This window comes from Triticum aestivum, chromosome 4D, assembly GCF_018294505.1.
Source record: "Triticum aestivum cultivar Chinese Spring chromosome 4D, IWGSC CS RefSeq v2.1, whole genome shotgun sequence".
NCBI lineage: Eukaryota > Viridiplantae > Streptophyta > Magnoliopsida > Poales > Poaceae > Triticum > Triticum aestivum.
In genome coordinates this window covers 455450855-455461468 of record NC_057805.1, presented here as the reverse complement: position 1 = coordinate 455461468, position 10614 = coordinate 455450855, and the positions used below count along the sequence as shown (strand labels likewise).

The window sequence follows — 10614 nt, the reverse complement described above, 5'->3', positions numbered from 1 at the left end:
ATAATTGTGTAGTGCGGTTTCATTAGTGCTAAGTCCAGGGGGTAATTGCAAAATGTGCTGCGCTGACCGGCTCTGCTGACTAGGCTCCACTTGTCGTCGTCTGATTGGCTAGGACCAAATTTGCACATTGGGTGCAAGTTGTGGGATGCAATAGTTTGCTTTTGCAAGTTTTGGACTAGATCATCACATCCTGGACAAGTTCCAGGACTGCTGGTGCTATTACCTCCTAGATTAACCAATGCTTGCGGTTGGTAGGCTGCCAGCAAACGCCAGGCCGCGCTGATTGATTGTGTTTAGGGCTAGAAACCTGAAAATTTAGCTACAAACACCATGAAGGGAAAAAATATTGTGAAAAACACACCGAAAAGTTCTATGTAAATAACATGATAATATACGCACATCAGACGTGATGACTTACATGCAAACACCACGGTAGCATTTTGACCCGGGATTTTTTTTACCTAATACACCCCCGATAATTTTTATGTAAATAGCATGATAATACATGCATCGTAGACCGAATAACTTACGTACAAATATCGTGGTAAATTTTTACTCGGGAAAGAAGTTGAAAACATACCTCTGGTAACTTTTATCTAAATAGCATGGCAACATACTCATTGCAGACCTGATAACTTAGGTACAAACACTCTCGTAACTTATGTGTAAATAGCATAGTAATACATGCACAGTAGACCTGATAACCTATGTACAAACACCGCCGCAACTTTTGAGAGAGGGGTTGTTGAAAAACATCTCGGTGAGTCATGTGTAATTAACATGGTAATATACGCACCGCATACCCTATGTACAAACACCGCGATAACTTTTGACTGAGGGCAAAAGTTGATGAAAAACATACCGGTAACTTTTGATAAAAATATGTTGTCGGAACATATCAATATGGGATCTAGTTTCAAAGGTCTCATCACTATGAATTTTTATGTGAAAATGATATTTGTATTGAGCGACGGTTTGAGCTACAAAACACTTCAATTTTTGAATTTTTGTGAAATCTTCGCTGACATAAGCATTTTTTTCTAGTGCACGCGTGAATGTGCATGTGGGGAGACGGTCAGAGAAACATTTTTTATGCCCCGGTAATTTTTGTGTAAACAACATGATAATTTGTGTACCATAGACGTGATAACTTACATAGCAAAAATATGATAACTTTTTAGCCGAAAAAAGTCATGAGAAATTATCAACATGAGGTTTAGTCGAAGATCTCGTCGTGATGATTTTTTATGTGAAAATTATTTTTCAATTGAAACTACGGTTTGAGCTACAAAATATTTTTTGAAGTTGAATTAGCACACTATGAATCTTTTGCTGGCGTCATTTGTTTTTGTCTTATCTGCATGTCTTTGTATCCATGCAACCATAAAGATTTTTTAGGAAGAATTAGTACACATGATGCAAATATCCTAAGAAACAACCCCAACCACATGTAGTTCCGCAGCAGCAGCACAACAGGGTGGTCTCAGCTTGCCGTGAGCACGGTCTGCCGTTGGCCACCGTGGTGCAGCGTTGCAGTGGGGGTCGGGCGCGGTCGCCGCCGTGGTGCGCCGTTGCAACCAGGGGTCGGGCACGGCCGCTGCCGTGGTGCTTGTCGCCCACCTCTACCACGTCCGTCGGCTGCGCGCGGTGCGCCTACCTCATTGGAGAGAAGGATGGCATGGAGGCGACCTGGTCAGAGGTCCAGCGCTCGCCGACGGCGTCACGATGGCAAGGACAGGCGGTGCCGCTCCTCCCTCATCACCGTTCGACAGAAGCTCGTGGCGAATGACGATGGTCCTTTTCTTGCAACATCCTCCTTGTTGGAAGAAAGATTTCTATAACATTAGTGATGCCGCAAAACTTTCTTCCGTAACACCTGTATAAAGGCGAATACAATTTTTTTTTTGCAACATTAGCTCTGTTGTAGAAAACATTTCACAACAATATCTTTGTTGCAAAAGTTATGCAACATGAACTCTGTTGCAAATGTCCAAACACAACATCATCCTTATTGCAAAGCTAGCAACTGAATCTAACAAGGCACCCCACGTCGAATCCAATGGCTCGCGAGGCGGCGAATCTTTTGAAAAGATCCGCCGACCAATGCATAGCGTTGCCCAAATTTATAAGCTTTTTTCAAGACGAAGGTAGCACCACACTACAGTACTAGGACGGAATGATGGTACCTTTTACGTCCCAAAATATAGTGCATACTATACTTTTTGTGAACTTTGAATACCAGACTATAAAAGCAATATCATCAGATTTATCATGGAATACATTTTCATAAGGTATATATATTTGGTATTTTATAGATATGTAGGGTTTAGGAATTATAGTCTTGCACTTTCCTTAACAAAAAAAATCAAACATATGCATAAGGGGATACTCAAACCAACTGACGCCTTGCAGGTACAATGTATTTCCCTTTTCCTTGGGCATCATCTCTTTTGGCCAAACCAGCATTCTCTCGTTTGGCCAAACCAACATCCTCTCTCTTGGCCAAAACAGCAGGCATTCTTGCACCATTCGATTTTGCCACAATAGTACGATCATCAGGGCACTGAAACAGAATAATAACACTTCAGTAAAATTACTGACAAGTACCAACCCCACAAGATATAAACAGTACCTTGTATATATATCTTATCCTAGCCTCCTCATCCGCCAGCATATCCTCCTCATTCTGGATGTATTCAGGTACCCCTCGATCGACCAAACCGTACCCTACTTTGTGTGGGTGAGAGTGGCGACCTTTATATTTATCAGCATTGACAGGGTGCTTCAAATCAACATTTCCGTAATACATACATTCATAGCATCGACCTTAGGGGAAAAAAACATGTGTAGGCAGTTACTACATATGTCTGAGCATGAACTAGCTTAGATATTATAACTACAGTAAAGCTAAGGTAAACATGACACTAGGGGCAACCAAATGACATCTACCATATAAATGTGAGCACGAACCGTATGAACAAAACTTAACGTAAGGCGGAAGAAATACCATTGTCATTGCGTTTCACCATACAGAAACAATTGAGCACATATTCAGCACTTTCGCCCTTTATTTGTGTGACTTCAGCAAAGAATAGATTGTTGATGCCACCGTGAAAATCATCAGCTCCTTTAGTCTTTGTAGTAAAATTGAGATGATAGTACATACTGAGGCAGCCAATCTCCCCCATATAAAATTCTTGGAAGCACACAACACCATCAAGTTCATATGCAAGATCCTGAAAAGGAGGCATAGATTGTATCAGCAACTAGTACATGAATATAAGACAATTAACACAGCCCTGGTAATAGGACAGAGACTGAGGGCAAGGAGGAGGGAGAGAGAGCAAATCCCTAAAAGATGGTGATCTTCATTGTACTTGTCCAGTAAAGCTTGAAGCAATAGGCTGATATTCCTAGGTTTCAGATTGTCTTTGGAAGACATCTTCCTTGTGCCATCAGGCCAGTAAAGGCAACATCGAACCGCTATCTCCGTCTCCGAAAGCCCATCCTTGCGCCTAGTTCAGGTCAGAGCATTCTATATGTTAAAAACATTGTAATTTCTGACATGCGAAAATCATGATAAAGTTGAGAACATTCACATTATTGGAGAGCGCAGGTCGTCGAGATGGCTCGCGATAGCATCCTTGGCTTCCTGCAAGCTCCGGAATGGCCCACCCAAAGGAGGATACGTGTGGAAAGAACCCACAAGGTCTGTTCTGATGAAAAACTGTAAATGCCAACCAGAAAAGTAAGGAGCCAAAATAGGTGGAGACGAGTGCCTTGACGTTGGCGAGACGTCGTGAGTCGCCGCCTCTGCCTGCGTGGAGGAAGAGGAAGTGTTGGTGTTCTTTGGCTCTAACGGCCCCGCGGGCACATCATGATAAGGGTACTCATATCTGAAATGGAAACATGATCAGAAGGTTGGTAGAAAAGAAAGTTTAGAACTATGGAGATGAATAATTCCATAGTATGATGGATAAAATAGAAACAATGGAGCAAGAGTCACATACGTACCGTCGGCCTCGAGGCCGCCACTGTTTGCCCGGAGGAATATACGTTTTTGCACATGCCGGATGCTCCCGTCTGAAGCAGAAGAACACAAGCTCGATGAGTGCGTTGATGAAGAACAACTTATTCATCAACTAACCATCTATCTACTGAATAATATAGCAACCGGCATAGCACAGTGGCAAACACAGCAAGTAGCCGAAATCGAAAGCTGGTGGTGGTTAAGTTTGGATATAGCTGTGGATCGCACATTTCCTTTGTGTAGATGTGGTAATGGGAGTGAAGACGAGGTGCCACGAATTTGGCTGGCTCGTAGAAAAATAGAGGAGCGGGAGAGGGGTAAAGTTCATACCGTGGGGGCTGCGGCCAACTGCGGAGCCTCGTCTGGACGCCGGCTTCCACGTTTGCACCTGCTACGCGTCGAGGCATTCCATCCGCGTCGGTGGGGACATAGCGGCCGCCGGGAGGGGGTTGGGCGGCGGATGCAGCTGATGGCGGCGCCCTGTCTGGACGTCGGTGATGGCTTCTCTGCAGAGACGGTGGTCGTCGCGGCGGCGTAAAGAGAGCTTTCGTGGGGAGACGAGGAGAAAAAAGCAGACGTGTGCTGTACTATTTGTTCTTCATGTTTTGTTTGGAAGCGGAAACGGACATAGACCTCTCGGAAACGAGGACGGAAACGGATACTTGCCAAAATCGAGCACGGAGCACATACGGTCGGACACGTATACGAAAGAGACCCCTCCAATTCGAATCATCATGCATAAAAAGTGCTCAAGCACGAGCAAACCAACAAACTCGTTCAATTGCTAAGATGACTATATGAATATTATGATACAATACATCGCATCATGGTGCACCATCAGTTCATTATAACTGGTACCCGGCGAATATATAAGCAAGCAACAGCACATGTTTTTTCGCGAAAAAAGCAACAACACATTGGATGGTACACACGCTGGGTTGATCGTGTGTTTAAATCACATGTTAACATGAAGAGAAAGATGAAACAAAGACAAGCATCGGTCCAAGGACCAGGACAGGGCATGTGGGGTAACGGGCAGTGGACGGCCGGGAGACAACGTCGACACGACACCAGCGTTGCAGCGTATGAAGCCCGTTTTGGTCGCCGGGAGCAGGGTGTGCGAACAAGCGGGCAGCACATGACCTAGTGTGGCAGGGTAGGGGCACAATCGTGACTCGGCGCTTACAACAATGCCCCTGAGATCAGACGAAAACAATACACAACTTGAAATAAGACATCTATTAGCAGGAACACAAGAAAAAGGCTATGAGATATTACTGTTGTGGTGTTGGGCTATCCACCGAACCCTCATATAAGGAAAATTCGTGTGAGAAGAACATGAGAGATATCAAATCACGACAATATTTTTTAGGAGCAGCTTCGGATGGTCGGAAGTAAGGTCATCTTGATGCACTTCTTTTTTCTCTAGCTGCGGAGCTCGCAAGACCCTAACTGCATGGTAAAAGAAGACAAGTATGCATATTCTCTCAAAACCTACTCCGTGAATCGATATGACCAGAATATGTTGTACACAAACATAACAAGGCATTTACCTTTGTGTAATGTCCACGAAGGTATATGCCAATTCGCCGGGATGCATCCAGGACTGCAATTTGTGGTCAGCAATGATGAACAGAAAGAGACCTGCCATGGGCTCAATGTGCATCTATTGCCACTGCTCCACTTCTACAGAGTTGCAGAAGGCCGTATCTCTAGCTTTAGCGTGCGAGCCAGTAGCCGATGTGCGGCCACAGTAGCAGTGACGCAGCCGCCTTGCGGGTGGTTCTTCGTAGGAGGGCAGCCATCCATAATCCCCTTGCCATCAGCATTGGCTATATCTTTGCATGGGAAAAAAGATCATTTCCTCCTATTATCCTTCATGGGGAATTGACTGGATGAAATAATTTTCGACAAAATAGGTTGTTCATATCCTTCAGTCTTCCTATCAGTACTGCTTAAATTGCTTATCACAGACCACTGCATCTCAAAGTTGGGCACGTGTCCTGCTTGCTGCATGTCATGCAGAAGTCCTGCGGCTTCCGATGTGTTGTTACACCTACGGTAGTTATCAAAAACAGTTCTATACATGCCAAACGACGGTGCAGAACCAAAGGTCTTTAGCAATTCCAAAATCTTCTTAGCGTCACTGGTTCTTCCCATGGCACAAAGGCCACGCATGAGCGCATCACAGGCCATTTCACTTGGTTTTAAGTTCTCCAACTGCATCTCAGCAAGAAAATCAAGCGCCCGATCAAATTCTTTTAATATACATAGCCTGTATATGACAGAGCTGTAGCTAGCTTCACTTGGTAGTCTAGCATGCTTCAACATTGTATTTATCAGATTAACAGACATATCCACATCTCCCTGTCTGCAGAATTCCTTGATTAGCACATCAAAACTGATGTAAGATATAGTTAGTGCACTTCTGCTCAGGTTGTTCAGACATGATTTTGCTTCAGAATATCTTCCAAATGAAAGGAGAGCTGAAATGATAGTCAACTCAATGACTAAACCATGCTTCCATCCACTGCCCTCAATCAGATGAAATAATTGCAGTGCTTTCTCAAGGTTCCCTGACATGCAATGGTGACTCAATACTATTCTGAGACTGCGGTTGCTTGGTGTTAATCCCTGAGTAATGCAAGCATCAAGCATAGTAACTGAACGATCGGTATCTCCAGACTTGTGAAACCCATAAACAAGGAAATCATATGTTGTTTTGTCTGGAGAAATACCGTTACCTTTCATATCCTTCAACAAATCCTGAACCTGCAAAATGTTTCTTCTCTTGAAAAGATAGAATAACAGAATGTTGTATAAAATCAGGTCTTTTGACTTGTCACTGTCTTGGATCAGCTCCTTAAGGTATAATGCACTAGAAAACTGACTCTGCTCACACATTCTGCGGACAAGAAGGCGGTAGCTAGAAATAGATATGCTAGCATGTATCTTTAGCATGATACAAAGAACTGCATCTACTTTTCTCCAATTGTTTAGACAACAATACGACTGAAGGATGGAATTTAGTAATTTGTCACTTGATTTCTTCCCTAAAGTGGATGCTTCAACAACTGATATTGCCTGGCTTACTTTTCCTGTATGCAGTAATTCGTTCACAATGCAGCTGAAAGCTGGGACATCAGAACATTCTGTTTTCAGCATAGACTGTACCAAGTCCTTGCATCGTTCTGCATCAAACCATGATAGTGAAGAGAATGCAAATTGGTGGGTAAACACAGCTGATACAATGTTTTTGTGAAGGCAGATGTCATACAGTCCAATCGATTCGACAGTCTTCTGTTCCGTTAGGAAGCCCTCTGCCACATTAAGAATCAGTGAACGGCCCACATCCACACCCTTTTCTAGGAGAGCCTCCAGCATCGCACATCCAACATTAGTGTAACCTGTTCTGCATAACTCTTTGAGAAGTGCACAATATGCACTAAAAAACAAATTTGGATAGCAGTCGAGCAGCGAGCTTATAAGCTGCAAGGATTCCTCCACTACTCCCCATTTGCACAAGTGACTGATGAGGGGCATCAAATCCTTCTTGTCAGGAGACCAACTAAACTTTGTTGCAACATTCCAACATTCCCAAAACCCTACGATGTTCCTTTCTGTACAGAAGCCTATAAGCAAATAAGTATATGTATCTTGATTGACTGGCAAGCCTCTTCTGAATAACCTGTCCAAAACTAATCTTGCACGGGCTGACATCTCATTCTTACTCAGTGTTTGGACGACTAAATTTAGAGTTTGAGCATCCAATTTATCAAATGTATATGGCATTTCCTTCATAAGGTCAATAACATCCATAACATGCACAGGACTTGCGCACAAGGACTTGATTAGTTCCAAACAGCTAGCTGGTGAAATGTAATGTCCCCATTGAAAAGCTTCATCTTTCAGCAGAAGAGCACTTGCAACGTTGCCTTGCTGACACGCACTGACTATCTTCGAGTTAATATCTAGGTACAGAGCATTATCAAGAATCTGCACCAACGAAATCTCAAACTTTTTGGTGTCAGTGTCCAAATACAGGCCATTGCCTACTGAATCGAAAAACTCAGCTTTCGGAAAGCCAGCGGCGTTATCTCTCTTAACCTTCACTCCTAAGTGGTCTAGCCCCAGGAAGGATAAGGCCTTAGAGAGCACACAATTTCCAGATGGAAGATCATTTACACCATTAGTCTCCATAGTTCTCAAGATATGTTCTATATCATCAAACTGCCTATACTTGCAATATCCTGCCAGAAGTATCCTGTATGTTAAAAGTTCTGGCATTATTTTTCTTTCAATCATGTCTTCAAGGATATATTTCGCATGTCTGTACAATCCCTCTGTGAAAACACCACCTATAATAGCATTATAAGCACAAACTTTAGGTTCAATATGTCTAGAAAAGCACTCAGATAAATAGAGGAATGCAGCTTTGAGTTTCATTTCTCTACAGCTATGGCATATGAAAATGCCAAAGGTTGTAGCATCTGGGGCAAATCCTAAGGACTCTAATCTTTGCAAGACAAACCATGCCTCGTCAGTACCAAGGTTTGTGCACAAAGACGCAAGCATTCGATTGCAAAGACGCAGCTCAGGTAAATACCTCCACTCTTCCAAGAAATTCATCATATCACCAATGTCCTTCTTCTTGCAAAATTCTTTTGCGACAGTTGACAAGGATCCCTTACTTATTTCAATGTTCAAGCTCTTTAGCTGCCGAATTATACGAATAGCCTGTAAGAATTTGTCTCCCTTGACTAAAGCACTGATGACAAAATCAAGAACATCTCCTTCTGTGCAAGAGCCTAATCCAACTTCAAGCATGTCCACATATACTTTTAATACTAACTCCTCTTTTCTCCTTCCGACCAGACGATTTAGAAGTACTTGATAGCATGAGGCTGAAGGAATCAAACACTTAGACCTTGCACGATCAAAAAGCGCCACTGATTTGTCGAGGTGGCCAGCTTCTGAATACATCTGGGTAATCTGACTGAACAGTCTACTAGCATCGGTCAGAGCCCTGTTGTCATCCAGCAAGAGAAGCAATGATTCAGCTTGGCTGAGCATATGAGCATCTGCAAGTATTGACACCATGATGTCATTCGACCTTGGAAGATGCCGGAAGTCCTTGCTCTGCCACGAAGCCCACCTGTACAAATTCCACAGAAATCTTGCGTTCCTAACTTCTGCTGCACCTTGTCCGAAGCCGATCAAAATGTCAAGAAAATCCTCGGGCCTCAGCCACGAAGCACGCCAGAACCTGCGGAGGGTCTCCGGTGAGAGCCAGAGACCAAGCTTAAGAACATCCCGCAAGCTGCAATTCCCTTCAAAGGTGTCCCTTCCAGTGTCAAAAATGAAAGAGCATTTGGACACAATCAATTTCCCAATACCAGGGCCCAGTTTTGCTGCCAAATGGACATCAGCCTCGCACTTATCCCCAATTTCGTGCTCCACACTAAATCCAGCTTCCTCTGAAGCTCCGGCGACGGCTGAATTGCAGAGAGAGGTGCCTTCTCTCTTCCCCAGGGTGTAGCAGCGTTCACCATCGAACAAGCTCCCTTTGTTGGAGCTCAACTCCGGAGCATTATTGGCATAACCTCGGTGTCCAATCTTGGGCTCTCTCCTTAGATCCGAGCTGGAAGTGGTTGAAAATGAAATAAAATTAGTGTCAAGCAGGAACAGCAGTGCCATTCTGGAGCAAAGAAGCTCTGTCCCTCACGCACCTTGGTCGACGACGCCGTAGATGGATTGCTCGGCGCAACTGCCACGCCCTCCACATGTGATTCCCCCCTATACCTCGCGCGCGGTTGGGGCCGCCGCATCGCTCACCCGCCGAGGCTGGCGGGCGGACCCATTAGCGCGCCGCCTTCCTCCTCACCCCGTATTCTCCGGAGACGGGCCGCGGCGGCGACGGCCAGGTTGGGCGTGCTGGTGAAGGCGGCGCCGCGAGGCCGCCGCGCTTAAGGAGTGGCGGAAGATAGGGTCCGGGCCGCCGGAAGAAGGAGCGCGGGGGCGGGGATGGGGGAGACGGCGGAGGCGCGCGGTGATCCCACCCGGCGAAGATGGCCGGAGTTGGGTCAGTGGAGCCGCTGGGCCTGGCGCAGGAGGTCGTCGGGCTGCTTCTTTCTCATGCTTTGGATAACAAGGCCCACCAACAACGCCAACGAGGCCCAATTCAAAACCGACACGAACGCGCGCCTCCATCCCGACAACATATACAAATCGCTTCCGAATCTGCCGACGAGCGCCGACCACCATGGGCACGAAGACGAAGGGATCCTTCCCCGCCTACTCTTTCCAGCCCCACGCCGTCGACGAGGCGCCCCGCTACCCCAGCTCGGTTCTCCTCGACAGCAAGGCCTACTTCGCCGACCGGGAGAACGGCACCACCGCCGAAGCGCAGTCGATCACCGGCCGCACCGTCAAGGTCACCTTCTGCCTCGCGGATCCGCCGGCCGTCTCCCACTTCTGCGTGCACGGCCCCGGGTTCAACATCGAGGACTACACTGTTGAGCCTCGGGTTATATCCTCGGACAGGGACCTCGCCCTCCTAGGCTTCGCCTTCGCCGCCAGCCCCC

At 45.6% G+C, this 10614-nt stretch overlaps 3 protein-coding genes across 4 annotated transcripts; all 3 read right to left on the bottom strand.

Annotated features, from left to right (window-relative positions):
• Positions 1-2257: 2257 nt before the first annotated feature.
• LOC123100288 (uncharacterized) lies at positions 2258-3227 on the bottom strand. The gene is made up of 3 exons (XM_044522232.1): positions 3008-3227; positions 2633-2826; positions 2258-2563 (listed from the first exon to the last, which is right to left on the bottom strand). The coding sequence occupies exons 1-3, from the start codon at positions 3186-3188 to the stop codon at positions 2390-2392; spliced, it is 549 nt and encodes a 182-aa protein (XP_044378167.1). The 5' UTR covers positions 3189-3227; the 3' UTR covers positions 2258-2389.
• Positions 3223-4468, bottom strand: LOC123097054 (uncharacterized). The gene is made up of 5 exons (XM_044518826.1): positions 4361-4468; positions 4015-4083; positions 3600-3896; positions 3319-3515; positions 3223-3236 (listed from the first exon to the last, which is right to left on the bottom strand). Exons 1-5 carry the CDS (start codon positions 4435-4437, stop codon positions 3223-3225), a joined length of 654 nt encoding a protein of 217 aa, XP_044374761.1. The 5' UTR covers positions 4438-4468.
• A 300-nt stretch (positions 4469-4768) lies between these two features.
• LOC123098563 (pentatricopeptide repeat-containing protein At5g15280, mitochondrial) lies at positions 4769-10197 on the bottom strand. 2 transcript variants are annotated; one of them, XM_044520596.1, is made up of 5 exons: positions 9760-10197; positions 9638-9671; positions 5584-9607; positions 5309-5482; positions 4769-5226 (listed from the first exon to the last, which is right to left on the bottom strand). In XM_044520596.1, the coding sequence occupies exons 1-3, from the start codon at positions 9813-9815 to the stop codon at positions 5888-5890; spliced, it is 3810 nt and encodes a 1269-aa protein (XP_044376531.1). In that variant the 5' UTR covers positions 9816-10197; the 3' UTR covers positions 4769-5226; positions 5309-5482; positions 5584-5887. The 2 variants fall into 2 exon arrangements, with proteins under 2 accessions (XP_044376531.1, XP_044376530.1); XM_044520595.1 differs by having other exon boundaries at positions 5584-9671.
• Positions 10198-10614: the final 417 nt, after the last annotated feature.